Raw genomic sequence first — 18,150 nt, forward strand, 5'->3', positions numbered from 1 at the left:
CTCAAGGAGCAAACACTCTAGTGGGAGAAAGGATATGGGTTATGTACAAAGAAAATATGGAATGATTTGGGTGGAGGCTGAGGGGCCAGGGGGCTAGGGACCCTTCCCCCAGAACAAATCCAATCCATTACTATGATGTAATATCACAAAATGAATCATAGGATCATAGCTCGAGAGCTGGAAGGAACCTCAGAAACCATCTAGTCCAACCCCCTCATTTTATAGATGAGGGAACTAAGGCTCAGAGAAATTAAGGAATTTTTCCCAAGATCACACAGAGAGTAAGTAGAAAGAACATTGTCTCTGGAGTCAGAGGACCAAGATTTAGCTCTGTTATATACTTCTATTATATGTAGAACATAACTTATGGCATAACGTATTATATAAGTTCTGTTAACTCTGAAGCAAATCATTTAAGCTTTCTGAGCCTTGGTTTCCACATTTAAAATGTGAAAGATTTAGATGATATGGCTTCTGGAATCTCTTTTGGCTCTGGATCTATAATCTTCAAATCCAAAATTTTAGATCCAGAAAGTTACATAAGCAAGAAAGACAGACAATTTTATGGTTGCATGGCACCCTGAGATAATCTTGGATGATCAGAGAAAGTCTGATGTAGGAGGTGTATGAAGGGAAGGTGGGAAGGGAATAAATTACAGGAATGCTGGACTATCTATAAAAAGGTATAAGGATGAAAAATGAAATGTTATCTGTGAAGCATTGCAAGTTGACCATCTTGACTGGAATTTGGATATGAATAATGTGTAATAAGTCTGGGAATATAGGTTGAAGCCCACCCACAGTTAGGGAGTCAGGACATGGATGGAAATATAGCAATGGGAGATCAAGAGAAAGTAGGAAAAGAATGAGGTTTTCTTATGAAAACCCAGAAAATGATTCCCAGGAAGAAGGAGTCATCAATAATGTTAAATGTTGAAGAGATGATTAGGACTGAGAAAAGATCACTGGATTTTGTAAATATAAAATCTTTGGAGAGCACAGTTTCAGCTGAGCAAAGAAATCAGGTCAAATTGCAAGGGTTTGAGGAGTATATGAAAAGAAATGGAGACAATAAGAATAGACATTTTTTTTCTAGAAGTTTGTATGGGAGATGGAAGATACAGGATGTTGGTTTGAAGGGATGGTAAGGTCAACTCATGTATTTTTAAGGAAGGATTAGAACTGAGCAGATCTATAAGTAGCAGGGAAGAAGCTGGTAGATTGGAAGGTATTTGAATTTAGAGGGAAGTGGATTGATTGTGGAAGTGATTTTTTCAGAAAGAAAAGCCTAGAAAGGGTAAAATCCAGAGTTGAGGGATTGGCTTTGGTGAGGGGAAAGGTCCCCTATTCATTAGAGACTAGAATAAAATAAGAAAAAGAGGAGAATGTCAAAGCATTTGGAGATGGAGATGGAAAGTCGGGAAGAAGAGTGAGTTTTGAGTGAATGGCTTCTGTTTTCTCGATTGTTGTGTTTGTCCTTCATTGCCAAAGAAGACCATGCCATCAGAGAAGTGATGACATGACTTGCACTTGACTTTGTTTTGAGTGAGGGAGGGCTGTGCAGGGCACCAGCCTCACTTCTCCTCCAGAACCACCGGAATCCAATGACCAGATATTCATCAGAATGACTGGAGATGACCCAGGATGCAGTGGGAGACCTTGGGCCCTTTAGGCCAAGGTCTATGCAGGCACTCAATGGATTTAATTGCAAGAAATTCTTGGATGAAGCAACTGATTACAGAACTGATCTATTTTGTGTATCTACATTTTACATACACTAATATATTAATACTAGCTAGTAGTAAATAATGCCCAGAAGAGAATGTTTAGTATCCTTCAATCCTAAAATTAATACATACATCTTAAATCCCAAGCCACTAAATATATACATAAATCTTAAATCCCAAAGATGAAATGGTAGAACAGAAGCAAAGAATTTTCAGCCATAGTGGGAGAAAGACATGTGACTAATCAGAACAAAAATAAAACAGTTTTCATGTCTTCTGATGAGTATAATTGTTCCTTGTCATCTTTGGTGAACCTCTGCAATGCACTCCTCTTACTTCAATTCAATAAGCTTTTATTAAGATATTTTCTCAATAAAATATAAGGGAAAGTACTATGCTAAGAGGAAAGGGGAAAGAGTGTTGTGGGAGCTTTGAGGCGAGAAGAGAAAATCTGAAACAACCACTGAGGTGGATGGGAGAAGCTATTAAGGATGTGTAAAGGAATAATATTGATATAGTGAAATCCCAGTTGAGATTAAATTATGTAAAGTTGTAACAGATTCAAACAATGTGGTTTCTTGACTTCCACCAACATCCTTCAGTGGTCCTTGAGTAGGAGTGGACGCGGGTGGTAAGGGTAATCTGAGGTTACAGTTTGCTTAGGTATGAGTGCAATAGATAAGAGGGCAGGGAATTGACAGGAAGGGACAATAGGGATTTGAATTGGTTATCTGTAGAATCAATATTTGGAAAGGAGGAAAGCAAAGCCAGAATGGAGCCTGGGAGAACAGGGAGGGGTAGAGAGGCTAGAGGTTCTCTTGAGGATAAAGAATAGGTTTAGGAGAAATGAGGCTCAGGGGGAGATGGAATGATAGCTAATTATGATGACATCAAGGAATTTTGTAATGGAACATTTTGTAAACTTTAAAGCATTAAAGATAGCAAGTATTATTAGTCATTTTTGAATGAATATGGTACTGTGAAACTCTGAAGGACTATACTATTTGAAGATCTCATCAGAGGGAGAGTGGAAAGGGGGGGAGGAGGAGGAGAAGAGAGAGAGAGAGAGAGAGAGAGAGAGAGAGAGAGAGAGAGAGAGAGAGAGAGAGAGAGAGAGAGAGAGAGAGAGAGATTACAGAATCACAGGTTTAGAGTCAGGGACCTTAGAGACCATCTTTTTCAACCCATTATTTCTTATTTTATAGATGAGGAAACTGAAGCTGAGAGGTGTGGTATACTTTATAAACAATGTCTTCCAGATGGCATCTTTTAGGTAGAGAAATTAGTGGAATGATGTATTCCAGTTCACCATGTCTACAAAAATTTCAAGGTCTTCTTACACCTGATCTATAGACATTACTAGGTAATTCAATTCTCAAACCAAACGGTAGAAGCCCAGCAAGAGCAAACTAACACGCCTCTTGGTGATCAGTTGCAAATGTACTTTCAAATTAGTAGTCAAACTCAGATGAGGATTTATGTATCCTGTTTTCAATGTATATCTACTCATTGTTGTTGAGTCATTTTAGTCATGTGTCTGACTCTCTGTGACTCCATTTGAGGTTTTCTTGGCAGAGATACTGGAGTGATTTGCCATTTCCTTCTCTAGTTCAGTTTACAGATGAGTAACTGAGGCAAACAAGGTTAAATGACTTATTCAGGGTCACGTAGCTAGTAAGCATCTGAGGCAGATTTGAACTCAAGTCCTCCTGACTGAGACCAGGGCTCTATCCTCTGTCACCTAGCTTCCTACAATATCTATGTAGTAGCCCAACAATGATTTTGAAAAAAAAAAATGTTATGGTGAAGTGGTTGTTGTTAAGAAACGTTTTATCCTTGTACAAACCCACTTAGTACACTTGTCTCCCTACTCTATACCTACTAAAAATAGAAACTGGTTTGACCTTTCCATTCTACTCCCACCCTCACCCTCAGCAACTTTGGTTTAGTTTCCTATGCTTCAGTTCAATTCAGCTCCACTCCACAAGCATTTATTAAGCTTCCACTACAAGCAAGTTATGGTTAGGCTAGGGATAGATACAAATGCAAAAATGAAAAACAATCCCTGTCCTGGAAGAACTCATATTCAATTGGATCTTCCACCCATATCAGAATTCATAGATAGCTTGCACTATAAACACATTTGGGGGGTGGGGGTGGTTTCATTCATCTGGTTAGGAAACTCACTCTACCCAACCAGAATGATAGTTGTTCAGAAATTTAAAACCCTAGAAAACTGCGGGTGTGGGGGACCTCCGAGAGGTTATTACTTGTGGAGTGTCATATACTAGTACCAGAGGCAGGAGTTGAACCTGGAGCTTCCTGACTCTGAAGCCTGCTAATCTAAGGTCAAAGACAACAACCTTAGAGGTTTTTAATGGCCCTTCACATCATTACAATAGACCACTGCATGTGAGAATCTACTTCTTCAGTCAGTTTCAGCAAATCCAAGTCCTTTCCTCTATTGCTTCACCATGCAAACAAATGAAACTGATGACTATCCAAATAGTTTTCCTTACCGCATGAGGAAGATGCTAGAGCAACAATGCATATGGAAGTTTTGTATATTATTGCCAAGTCCCCTAGATATTAGCAGTCTTTCCCCCTTGGAATTAGTTTATATTTCTTTGCCTAATTTTTTTTGTTTACTTCTCTACATACATGTTGCAAACTCCTCCCCACATTGGAATATAAGTTCTTTGAAGGCAGGGTCTGTTTCATTTTTGTCTTTTTATACCTATTACTTAGCATAGTGCCTTGCACATAGTAGGCACTTGATAAATATTTGCTGAATTCAAGGGAATAAATGTTCTCACTTATTATCATTACTGAGCTCCACAATTTACTTAGTTTGATTATTGCATAAAGAAGAGTAAATTCTTAAAAAGTTTACTAGTCTCTAAAAATGAAATCTTCCTCCCTTTCTCCTTCCCTCCCTTCCTTCCCTTCTGTGAAAAGTCTCTCTGTCTCTGTCTGTCTGTCTCACACACACACACACACACACACATATGCACATACACACAAAGGCATCAAAATATTTTAAAATGACACTGGAATTAGGCATAGTCTTACTGTTAATGAATTGCCATAACATGTCCACTTTGTTCCTAATTTATAGCCATTGAGAACTGAGTACAAACTATGGAGGTCTCTACTGAGCTGGAAAGGATCCTAGAATGGGCCTTTCATGGGCAGAACAACTTTTGAGTAACACTAACCTAGCTAAATACTGAGAAGCTCACCACTATAGACCTCATGATGTAATAAACTAGTTCTTTAGTCCTAGCAAAGTGCACAATATTTATAGGATGCATTTAAAGAAGAGAATAAAGAGCATTATGCTCAAAGGTGGTAGGGAAGACTGATCACCAGATAATAGATTTTTCCAGACACAAAAATCACAAAGATTAAAATGTGAGGGATAATAATCTTTGTCAGTTGGAGACAACACTGGCACCAGTGAGATTAGGCATCTGAAACACTGAAGAGTAGTTTATTCAGTGACAGAATTTGGCTCCACAAATTTAAATCAGGACAGTCCAGTTTAGGCTTTGTCTAATGTAATTCTTGGTCAGATAGTCACACCCTAATATTTTACATGTATGTCTATTTTAACCACTCTCTTCAGATGGCTATTGGATTTTAAAGTGGTTTGACATAAGGCACCCATTCAGATGTTATAGTCCATATGTTTGTGGAAGTTGTTCATTCCAAGAAATGAATTTGGAAAATACATGTAAGGTCATTTAAAACCATTAGGATCTTTGTCTCTGACTTTAGATCAGTAGCAAGTTCATTTTCCAAAAGGAAACTGTCTTTTTCTGATTTTGTATGTCATGAAAACTGGCTCTTAAACTCTCTCTCTCTCTCTCTCTCTCTCTCTCTCTCTCTCTCTCTCTCTCTCTCTCTCTCTCTCTCAGTAGATTTCATGGTCACAAATGAAGCTAACATTCAGATTTGCTTCTTGGAAAACGTTATTTTGCATAACTTTTAATGTTTTCTACATCCAGGCAAGGCTGATTGCAAATGAAGAAAACTGGCCAGTTTTCCCCTATGGGTCATGGAAGATACACACAAAACAATTTCCACAGTCTTTTTTTTTTAAGCCGACTAAATGGATGCATTTTTTTTTCTTCTGTATGACATGAGAATGGGATGGCCAAAGAAGGCAAATGTGAAAAGTCCTTACTCCTATTTAAACAAACACACACACACACACAAACACAATATTCGGGTACCTAGACATGTCTCATATATTAATTGGATGAATAATCATAATATGGGTGAGCATATACATCCAAAGCCTAACAGACTCTTTAAATATTGTATTTCTGCATCTAACTTTTCTCGAGTTAGATTTTCGAGATTTAATTATCTCCGATTGCTTCAGTTACCTGATTCTCCATAAGTAAATATTTTCCTCTGTGGGGTCAACTAAGTTTTGTCTCTTCAGGTTTTTTTTCCTCGACTTTCCCTTACTTCAGAAGGATACCGCAAAACATCTGTAGCCTAGTCTGCATTTAAAAAGCTAGTCTGCATTTAAAAGAAACCCTGGAAAGGAGAGTTCGGGGATGGAAGAAGAAATGTTGATAGGTTGATTAAGTGCTCAGAGGTCCGTGGTACTTGAGTTGTTGGTGCCTAAGAGGGTCTTTGAGGTCCATTTCAAATCTGGGGGCCTAGAATCAACCCCCTGGGATCCCCGAGCCCTCAGGGTCCCGCTTTCTCTGATCGATCTTAAGTTGGACGAAAATGACCGCATCCTCTGTCGTGACACCGATTTCCTCTATCATGAGATCGCGAGCGACAGGGATGTAGGGAGCCACAGGGCAATGAAAGAAACCTCAGAAGCAGAGAAAGGCAAAGCTCTGGGGCCAGGGGAGGAGAAAATGAGGGGGGTGGGAAGGCTGGGGGATTTCCTACCGATCTTCCCCTTCTAACGGGAGCGGAAAATGTGATTTGCTGTGCATTCCAGGAGCGGTCCCCTGGGGTGACCTCTCCCCGCTGGCCCAGGTAGAGGGAGGGGGCTTTGGGGAGGGAGGAGAAAAGGAGGCGGGTTCAGTCTGGTAGGGGTCCCCGCTGGGAGCCGGGGAGGGGGGCTGTATGGGGAGAGAAGAAAGGAGGGGGACTCAGTAACGGGAAAAGGGGGCGGAATAGCGGGCCGGGCCGGGCGGCGCCTGGCCAATGATGTGGCGAGGCCCAGGAGCGCGGCGTGCAGCCGGCGGACATTTAAATGGGAGACGCCGAGATGCTGAGGCACTCGGCGCGCCCTCCATGGACTCGGGGGCCAATCCAGCCGCGCAGACACAGTCGCAGCTCCCAAGCTAGCCGGGTGTGCCGCCCCAGGGGGGGTCGGGGGGCGCGGAATCAGCCCCTGGGGCAGTCCCAGCGACTCAGGAAGACTTACAAAACCCCCAGGTCACAAAGAGAAGAGAAAATAAAAGGACGCTTCGGAACAGGTGAGTTTAACCCGACAGATGCCAGTTCCAGGTCCTGCTTGGACGCAGACCCCACAAGGAGAGCTTTCCTCTAGTGAATCTCGAGCCCTTCCATCAGCGCACCCCACAGCCCCCAATCCATGCTGGGATCCTCCTTCCTTGCTCTCCTCGGGCAGAGCTGTCTGCTGACAGCCACGATCCCGAGAAGGACTGTGAGCTCCAGAGAAGGAACTGTCCCGAGCTGCAGGTTCCTTCTCTGCAGTGGAAACGCGTGGAGGTCAAGCCTGTCGAGGAAGCGCCTGTTCCGCTTTCCTACACCTTACTGGTTTTCCACTTTCTCAGACCGTCTCTTGTTCCCCTAAAAGGAGGGAAGACACCCCATCCGTTAGGAAAAGGCGCTGGGAAGCAGCGCCTTATTGGGGAAGACTTGAGACTTGGGGTTCAGTCTGGGTGATCATCCTTTCCGATCTGGGCACAGAAGGGATTGAGTCAGAGGACTCGATAGTGAGGCGGTGGCGGCAGTGATGGTGGGTGAAAGAAAGAGGGGAAGGAGAATGTGAGCTTCTCAGGTGTGCTTGTGCGTGTGTTTTTGTGCGTGCTACAGTGTATGCGTGATGTACTGTGTGTGTGTGTGTGTGTGTGTGTGTATGTGTGTGGTATGTGTGTCCGTTGGCGCCAGTCTCCTATCTCTTACTGGTTGAGCAAAGTTGGAGAGCTGGGAGAAGGAAAAACCGAAAGGTCGTGCGAATGTAGTAGGCGCAGTGAGAGAACCTTTCACCTGTGCCTTTGCGCACCAGGTAAAAGGCGACTGGCTCAGGGGAACGTGTGTGCGCTTTTAAACCAAAGTGAGCCAGAAGCCCCTAGAGGTGCACAAAGTTGGAGATTCCAGGATCTCCACTTAGCCCCACACTTAGTCCAGCCCTAGATGACATTTTCTCCCTCTCCCACTGAAATGCTCGGTCTTACTCGTGTACATATTGGAAGGTACTGTTAAAAGTTGTAGATGCGCATCCCAAACCCCGTCTTCCCTGTTCCCTTTCCCCCTAGACTGTCACTCAAAGGGGTAGTCGCCGCTCATGCTCTAGATAAGAAGCGGTGACAGGAAATCTGGGGGGAAAGATTCTGTTTCACCAGAAAACCTGGAGCTCCGGGCACTTTTGCAGTCCCAAATCGTCTCAGGAACTCGTCTTCTGGGCAGGCCCGATCTGGTCAAACCTTTACAAACAACCCCGTAGAAAGTTCAGTTGCCTAGGGGTTAATACAAACCAATGTCGAAACTAATCTCCCCAACCCATCCCCTTGTTTAACTGGAACTTGTGATTTCAAGAGTGGGGATCTTCCAGTCGCGAAAAACCACTCCAATGGTGCAGATCGGCAATTCGTTGGTTTTAGAGAGTCGCCTAATGCGCTGAAAAGTTAGGGGCTTTGCCCAAGGTCACATTGTATGAACTCAGGTATTATCTGACTCCCGAGTCTGACCTCTCTCTTCTGTGCTAGGCTACTTCCTTAATGCGTTGATGTTAAGGGAAAATCAAAATGCTATCTGTGTCCTCCTTTCTGCATTATCTAGGAATGGGCTTTCCAGATATAACTCACCTTAACTCATCTAACTCGGTCATGGAGACTTAAAGAAAGCATAGGTACCTTAACTGGATTGGGGGGTGGGGGTGGGGAGAGAGAGAGAGAGAGAGAGAGAGAGAGAGAGAGAGAGAGAGAGAGAGAGAGAGAGAGAGAGACAGAGAAAGAGACAGAGAGAGACAGAGACAAAGACAGAGAGAGAGACAGAGACAGAGAAACAGAGAGACAGACAGAGACAGAGACAGAGAGACAGAGAGAGAGAGAGAGTGTGTGAAGGCACCAAAATCACTTTTCCTTAGGGAAGTTTACCTCTTGGTTGCAGAATCAGAAACGAATTGCTTCCCTGCTGGGGTTTCTTGTGTCCTTCCTTTGTTCCCACTTCAAGCTCTCCACTAGCGGAATCTGTAAGCCTTTTAATGACAACAACACTTACAACAAAACCCAGAAGTGTTTCATTGTTAAGACTTTGGTAGGTCTTTCACTGCAGAGGCCAGAATCGGTTATGAAATCTTCCGATTGAAGCAGTAAATCTAGGTGATGTTTATGAATGGTTGTTTATTTCCCCCAAAGTGAGGCTGCCACGAAAGCAGTTGATTAAATCAATCCATTGTGTTATTTTATGTTTAAATTGCCCTATAGGCCCTGGAGGAGTGTTTCTTTCTGTCTATCCACATAAGTAAAACAACTAGAATGAAAAAGATTAAGAAAACTCTTCAAGAGTGAGATGAATTCCAAGGATTTATCTGAAAAACTTTCCAATGTACCCAAGTAGGAGCATGATTCAAATTCAGTCCCTATCTAGCATGCAATCTAAAGTCTAAAGCAATGCAGCTGAATTAACTAATCTTCCTTGGCAAACTACTGTTTCATTTTGAGCATGAAATTTTATTTAAGGCTTCTTCACAACTGTGACCACTTTAAAAAAGAAAAACCTTAAGGTTACAATGGAGCTTAGCATTTTCATTTTACATTTTATGGGTTTGATAATGTTCATTGTTTTTTTAAATCCCATAGCTTTTTTGAGAGAGAAACTATTAACTTGCAGGATCCAGTCTAGAGAAATCTAAAATTCATAGAAAGGCAAACTCTGTTAAATGAAAGTTTGGTGTGTTGTGTGTGTGTGTGTGTGTGTTGTATGTGTGTTTGTGCATGTGTGTTGGTGCATGTGTGTTGAATAATAGGATCTCTGCAGGCCCTTACTAAAGTGGCCACACTGGAGAACACTAGAAACACGATTCATTTCCTTATCTTTGTGCAGTTTCTAACTAGGACTCAGGAGTATGAGACTTTCAGGCTCTTAGCTCCGATCTGATTATGTGTTAGGATCGCAGTCCTGGTCTTCTGCCTCTGTCTTCCAAATTGAAGCTCTCTGTTGGAACACTGTGTTAAATAAATATATGGAGAAATGGTGACATATCTCCAGACTTTCTAACACTCCAGAATCAAAAACAATTTATCTAGAAAAATTATCTTAACACCAAAGATAGAAATTAAATGTGTTGCAAGGGCATTTCCCTTTCTGTCTGCTTAAAGATTTTGTTTTATGTACTAAATATTTCAGACAGCATACTACTATACTACTACTATGTACTATATATAAAGGATATTTTATATACTAGCAGAGATACAACTGTTCTGTCTGAGAGGTAATGTTGGGAAGTAGCATTGTCTACAATGAATCTTATGAAGGAATCATATCTCAGAAATGACTAATCCAGAACACTACGTTGGAAAAAAAAATCATTTCTTTTTAGAGTTTGTGAGTGTATGTGGGGGGTGAGGTGGGTGAGAGGTGAACTTCTGTGCTGGATGACAGGAATGAATCATGAAGGCAGGTATCACCTTTGTTGCTTACAAAATAAAAATGATTTTGTACAATACTCAGTCCTAGAAAAGCAAATTCATAATAGATCTCATTTTTTATTCATCAAAAACAAAGGTAATTAAAAATAAGTCTAATTCATTGAGAGTAGCCTGGTATGGTGGAAAGAGCACTGGTTCTAGACTCAGAGAATCTGGGTTCAAATTCTCACTGTCACTTCTTACTTGTATGATCTTGGACAAGTCACCTAATTCCTTTGTGCCTCAGTTTTCTCAGTTGTAAAAAGAGGGTTAGATTAGATGACCTTCCAGGCCCCTTCTAGCTCTAAATAAATGATTCTAAGTACAGGTTTACATTTCCAAACAATCAGTTTTAAGGGGGAAAAATTCTTCATGCCCATAATGAAAATAAAATCTCGCCCTTATATACGCTACAAATTCAGTCATTCATGGTGTCAGATCATGTAGCACAGAGTAAATCTATACTAATACAAAAAAAAAAAAAAACCCTGTATGTAGCATGAATTTGCCTTGACATCATCATTTTAATGGAGTTTTATTGTTTATCACAAAATAATTTTTCTTGACCTATTTTAATATATATAGTCCTTTAAGTTCTTACCTCCTAAATTTTTGTGTCTTCTGATTCCAAGTGTCATCTGGCCTTGTATTGTATGTGATTTGTCCTTTATTATTGAAGAGGACCTTGACATCAGGAACATGATGCCATGACTTGCAAAGTGAATTGTATGAATCTGGTCATCTGTTCTATGCAATAGAGAGAGACAAGTCCAACTTAACTAATGGTCTTCAATTTCAGGATTTGTTGGTTTGGGCATTTGTAACGTACAGAGGATAGATGAGTCTCTGCTTCTTCATAGGCATTTTAAAAAACATGTAAAGTCTACTTTTTTTGTTTGATGAGTTTGTCAGAAAATTCTAGACTATTTTATTTTATAATTATCATTGCTAAATCATGATACTGAGGTTTGATTAAGTCATCTTAGCTCTAAAACTAGGATACACCCAACTCTTCTCCACTTTTATCTTCTGCATTTCCTAGACTATAAGCCTAAGGAGAAAATGGTCACAGCATCCAAAAAGTGTGGAGTATAGGTGATCACCTCTAGCATCTTTTTAGGGAGATAGTCACATTAAAACGTGTCTTTTCTAGGTATCTCTCCAAAACTTTATTCACTGAGAATTCCCCAAAAGTCCAGGCACAAGCCTCTGACCTCCTTACAGCTTTTCTCTACTGTATTTATTATGTCAAACCCTTAAAACCTAGATAGCTAGTGGAAAGAGGACTGCACTTGGAGTCAGGAAGACCTGAGTTTTAATCCTATTTACACTGTGTGTAAGTCACTTATCCTCTCTCCACCTGTTTCCTTATCTATATAATGGGGATAATGATAGCATATGCCTCCCAGAGTTATGAGGATCAAAAGAGATAAGATTTGTGAAGTACTTTGCAAACCTTAAAATGCTATATAAATGCTGGATGCTATTATTAGAAATAGGTGTGGCACAGTCAGCCAAATTATGAAATGCTGAGAAAGCAAAATAAAAAGGAAATAGTCTCAAATTCAGTAAGATAACAGGTTCTGTCTTACGTAGAGTAAAAAAACATGAGAAATAGATTGTGCAAACTAGTTCCTTTTTTTTTTTGTTCTTTAAGATCCAGAAGACTGTGCTCCTCAAAAGCCTTTCCAGTGGTACCCACCACAATGACCTGCAAATCAGCGTTTGTTACATACACTGAGTGTCATGCAAGTAAATGATGAAGGAAAACTTAAGGAAAGGGTCAGGTAGAAAAGACATACTTTTAGTCAGGTTTTAAAGAGATAAGAAGGAAGGAAAAACTATGAGAAAAGATAAAAAAGATGATTAGTCCAAGAGATAGAAGCTACAGGGATTGCTTTTCACAAAAATCTGACCTGCTTACACGGCAGAATATTCAGTGAAAATTGACATAGACGTCTATTGTGTTGGCAAAACCTGTTTACTGTGTGCTGGTAAATGTTTAACTACCAGTCTTCTAAGGAAAAAGAAGTGTGCATGACACTTTAAAGTTTAATTTGCATCATTAATATTTATGGACATTGTTAACATTATTAACATTATTAATATTTTCTCCATCACTTTCTTATGTCTAGACAGAACATGAAATCAAGTCCTGATTTGTAGTATTTGCTGATTTCTGAGTTGTAAGGGCTCGCACTGATCATTTAACAATTGTTTGTCAAAGTATCAGCTGGCTCTAATATGCTTCTGCTTCAATTGACGTAAAAGTGAGTCTGAAGGATCACAGAATCCAACCCAAAGAGCTAGACATGACCTTAAACACTTTGTCATCTTACAGATGAAGAAATCAAGACCTAAAGAAGTTAAATGACTTGTGTAAATGACAGAGATATGAACTTCTATTGCTTATCATTGTTAATTCTATTTAACTTTACTACTAGATGATCTAGCTTGGTTATATAAGTGGATAGTATAGTGAATGGAAACACTGAGAACACATACACTCCTCATAAACAATGGGAGATCCACTGGTGAACATAGTGGCCATTCATACAAAACCTCTTCTGGGACATCGTTGTCATCAATAGTTATTGACCGCCTACAGTGGACAAGACACTGTTCCAGTTCTTTAGGATACTAAGATGAATCGACAGCATTTATTCAGGCATTTACTATGAGTGTTACATGCTCAAGATGCAAAGATGAAAAATGACACAGTTCCTCATGGATCATAAAATTTATTTGGAATTCTATCCAAGTATAGTGGGCCATTTCACAGGTGTGGAATTCAATGAAAAAGTGGGCAGTTAATTGGAAGAGAGGCAAAATCCATTCTCTTCAACAATTAGAAAAGCTCATGACCCCAGTCAGGAGTTCTTAACCTGGGGTCCATGAAGTTGCTTTCTTTTCTTTTAAATATTTTGTTAACTTTATTTCAATATGGTTTGTTTCCTTCATAATCATATGTATTTCATTTTGTGCATTTAAAAACATTATACTGAGAAAGGGGACCAGGATTCTACCAGATCACTACCCAAGTCCTTGAAACAGAAAGGTTAAGAATGCCTGCCCTAAGTAGATTTTGAACTTATTTGCTTAAATAATCCACAGTTAACCTGTATAAGAACTGTTATTTAATAGATTCAGAAATATTTTAGCAATTTAAATACCTTCTATTTTATTTATTTTGAAAGTGGAATTTTTTTTAAATCATACCTGAAGTTATATGCTATCTTCCTCAGGCACATATTTATTATTTGGGACAAAATAGAGTGACTTGAGCCTCAGTGAGAAGAGAGAATGCATTAGAGTGGGCTGTTTATGTGTAATTCTTAAAGACTTACCTATTTTCAACTAGAAAGGCACAACATTGCTAGTTTCCTTTCTTTCCTTCACAAAAACATGGGCACTCACATATACACAAGGATTCTACTGGCAATTTTATCTCAGCCATATGTTTCTGGATTGGCAGTTTGATCAGGCAGCTTCCTCAGTCTAACTCCACTGCCTTCCTCTGCTTTACCAGACTTCTGGTCAAGTCCTCTACAGTCTAGGCTCAAGGTAAAGTCTCAGGGGGCAACAGTATGACAGGGTCTTAGATGGCCAGGGTAATTAAACTCCTCACCCAGCCATCTCTAACTTTCTTTCCTCTCCTTGAATTGTGCTTTTCCCCCCCTCCTCTCGTTTCCCTCCTCAACTGGAAGAAAATATGCAACAACATTTTTTCACACAGATTCCCTATTATGTACTCCCCAGAGAAAAAATGCTTAAAGCATAGAGAGACCTCATCACAATACTTTCTGTTCTATTTACCCACAGACAATATCAGTCCTCTCATGAACCATGTACAGTATCTGATTGGGGATCACAACCTATCTCAAGTGTCTCCCTAAATACCTACTGGACTTAACAGATAGTGAGATCTAAAGCAAATAATATTTCTTATTTTTTATGTCTCCGCATTCCTCTACAGAAATCATAGTGTGATGCTGCATCATGGTATGGAGGTAACACTGGGTTCTTGAAGACTATGTCAGGTAGCATAAGCATTGGCATATTCAAACAACCAGGAAAAACTTTGAGTATGATTTGGATAACAGATTGTGTCTGCTCCATGAGGAACAGCAAAGTATGAGGAGACATTACCAGAAGTTTGGCCATAAAGTGATGAATTCTTTGGCCATGGTGACCCAGGCACCAAAGAGGTAAAAATGCAAAATAGTCCTGACTAATATGTGGCCCCCTTCCATTTCTGTGATGATGGTGATGGGAGCATGAGAAAGGGATCAAGTGGGTTAAGCATCACGTAGTTTTCAGATCTACAAGTCTATGTTCCAGCCACTGATTCCAAAGAGGCCAAAACTGCTCAGTTCTCTGAAGACCTACAACATCTTCTAAAAACAACAACCAAAAAAGATGTCACCTACATCACAGGGGATTGGAATGCTTAAGCACAAAATCAAAAGATAACTGGAATAACAGGTAAGTTTGGTCTTGGAGTACAAATGAAGTGGGACGGAGACTAACAGAGTTTTGTCAAGATAACTCACTGGTCAGAGCAAACACTTTTTTACAACAATCCAAAAGGTGATTCTACACATGGACAACACAGATGGTCAATATTGAAATCCGACTGATTATATACTTTGCAGCTAAAGGTGGAGAAACTCTATAGTCAATTAAAACATGACTTAGAGCTCACTGTGACTTAGATCGTGAGATTCTTGTTGCAAAATTTAAACTTAAATTGAAGAAAGTAGGGTAAACCATCAGACCCCATAGGTATGACCTAAGCAATATATTTTAAGAATACGAAGTAGAGGTGATGAATAGATTTAAGGGATTAGAGCTGGTAGAAAGAGTGCCTAAAGAACTATGGACAGAGGATCACAATATTGTACAGGGGCAGGGACAAAAATATCCCAGAGAAAAAGAAAAGCAAGAAAGCAAAATATCTGTCTAATAAGGCTTTACAAATAGCTGAGGAAAGATGGAAAGTGAAAGGTAAAAGAGAAAAGGAAAGATATGTCCAACTGAATGCAGAATTCCAGAGAATACCAAGGACAGATAAGGTTTTCTTAAATGAACAATGCAAAGAAATAGAAGAAAACAATAAAATGGAAAAGACAAGAGATGTCTTCAAGAAAAGTAGATATATCAAGGGAATGTTTCATGCAAAAATGGATATGGTAAAAAAATAAAAATGGTAGGGACTTATGAGAAGTAGAAGAGATAAAAAAAGAGGTGGCAAGAATATACAGAAGGAGTATTCAAGAAAGATCTTTAACCTCAGTGATAATGGTATGGTTACTGATCTAGAGCCAGACATCTTGGAGAAGGAGAAGAATTGCTAACAGGAATACTAGTAAGGGTGATGGAATTTCAGTTGAATTATTTAAAATTCTAAGAGATGATGCTGTTAAAGTGTTCCATTCAGTATGTTGGCAAATTTGAAAAACTCAACAGTAGCCACAGGATTGGAAAAGATCAGTTTTCACCCTAGCCCTAAAAAATGACAAGGTGAAAGAATGTTTGAATTACCAAACAATTTTGTTCATTTCCCTTCCAGACTGGGATCTGGGGTTTGTTTGGTTTTTTTTTTTTTTTTTTTTTTTTTTTTTTTTTTTTGATGAGGTAAAGAGCCCATTCTCTGCCTCATTTCTTTATCAGTGAACAGGCATTGCCTCAGTCAAACTGAGACCTGTTAAAGACCTTAGCTTAGAAAGGCCAAAGTCTCTACTGCATCTAGGGCCATCTCTAGTCATCCTGATCTATAGATGGCTCTGGAGAAGAAAGTGAGGCTGGTGACTTGGCACAGCCCTCCCTCCCTATATCCAATTCACTTGCCTGTGGTAGCATCATTTTCCTGGAGTCATGATCCTCTTCAAGAACCAAGGAGAAACAATAGCAAGCAATAGTGTCAGTATAAATGCAAGTCAGTTGTTTCAATATATTGACTCATTAGACAAGATCACACATTTAGAGAACCAACAGATTAATGTTTGTAACGCTGATCTGAAAACTTTGTTGTTCTTGTCTGACTCCTCACTGCTGTCTACGTTCACTCTGAGACCATCAGGATCCAAACAATGACCAAGTAGGGAGTGGCCTGGGACCTATCATTCTCTAGTCAATGAGGGCCAGAGTGATTGGGCGTTGTCAGGTGCTTAAGGGAAAAAAAAAGTTTCAGGGATCAAAATTTGTCATTGTTTGTCCCTCATTCTCCAAGAGGACCATGACATCAGGGAGGTGATTCCATTCTTGCTATAAAGGAAGCTACAAGGCATGAAGAAATTGCTGTTAAGTGAAGGATGGTTCACAAGTTTCATTTGTTTTTCCAGAGAACTGAGTAGAGGAGTAAGTTGTCAGTTTGGATGGAATCCTAATAAAGCTGCCCCCACCCCCAATATTCTAACTTCCTTACAGTCCCATTACCCCTACTTCACCACTCCCCCATCCCTAACTCAATATCCGAACTTCTTTATATATGCCTCACTGCTCACTAGAACAGGTGTGTCCATGAACTCCTATGTCTCACAGAACAGCAGCAGTGTCCCTGAGATGAGATCCCAGTCACTGTCTCTAGCCAGTCACTGGTTCCAGACCCATTCCTCATACTTCCCACAGAAACAGCAGGTGTATTCATGCACTCAACCACAACCACATCCATCTAGTCTCAGACAGGACCATCCTTGGCCAATCAGAAAGCAGCACCACCAGGATGCCCATGCAGGATGTGGACCCCAAAACAACAGAAGGAACTTTCTCTAAGTAAGCACCTGCTCGGTAACAGCAAAATCTATCCTTTCGGTGAACCTATGACATAGAGAGGCCCATTATGTCATTATCATACATTCATACCCTGCCATGGATTTTTCTGTATGCATTGTAGGTATTTGCATACACAATTCGACCGTGGCTGGGACTCCTCCCCTATAACCTAATCCTTAACAAACTCCTCCTGTCTTCTTAATATTCATAATTTGTTACGTAATCGCATCTTCACCCTATAAAAATCCATCTTGCTTTCTCTGAAGTTGCTGGGCCCTCTTGGGCTTCCTAGGAAGCATCAATCTCAAGAAATGTCTATGCTTGGATTAGAGATGGTCTGACTGAATTTTTTGAGATAGTTCTACCACAACATTATCATGAAACCACAACAGTTCTATACTAAAGAGATCTTTCTCAAACCTGTCCTCCAATATGTTAGTTATTCTTTCTAACTTTGTCATCTGAAAATTTGATAAGTATGCCATTTGTTACTTTATCAGACGTTAATAAAAAACAAAGTGAAACAGCACAAGGCAGTGTTATAACCAAGGTGTGGAAAATCAAGTTTGGCCCAGGGCACTGAAATTGAAAAACAGCGACATCACTTGTACTCTTTTGACAGCATGTAAACAGCTGAACCTAGCACCTGGATAACAATAATAATTATTTTAAAAAGGAAACTGCCAGATGGTACAACTGCTCCCCTCAGGGTTGTAATACAGGCAAATTCCTCTCAGATTTGGACCAATCCTTCTTCCTAAGTGACTGGAAGACTAGTGACACTCTACAAAGCA

The 18,150-nt window shown here is 40.1% G+C and overlaps 1 protein-coding gene across 11 annotated transcripts in view; it reads left to right on the top strand.

Moving 5' to 3' along the window:
• The first annotated feature begins 6,957 nt into the window (after positions 1-6,957).
• The window catches only part of LOC140513773 (TP53-binding protein 1-like), a 130,270-nt gene continuing 119,077 nt past the window's right edge, over positions 6,958-18,150 (top strand). For 10 of the 11 annotated variants that reach the window (XR_011970340.1, XR_011970338.1, XR_011970339.1 and 7 more), the window contains exon 1: positions 6,958-7,183. Coding sequence is in view for 5 of the 11 variants with exons in the window: in XM_072623748.1 (XP_072479849.1) it covers positions 6,958-7,183 (226 nt within the window). In the remaining 6 variants the exon portion in view is untranslated. The remainder of the gene's footprint in view (positions 7,184-18,150) is intronic. The other variant, XM_072623753.1, reaches the window with a different exon arrangement.

Source organism: Notamacropus eugenii, chromosome 7, assembly GCF_028372415.1.
Source record: "Notamacropus eugenii isolate mMacEug1 chromosome 7, mMacEug1.pri_v2, whole genome shotgun sequence".
Lineage (NCBI taxonomy): Eukaryota > Metazoa > Chordata > Mammalia > Diprotodontia > Macropodidae > Notamacropus > Notamacropus eugenii.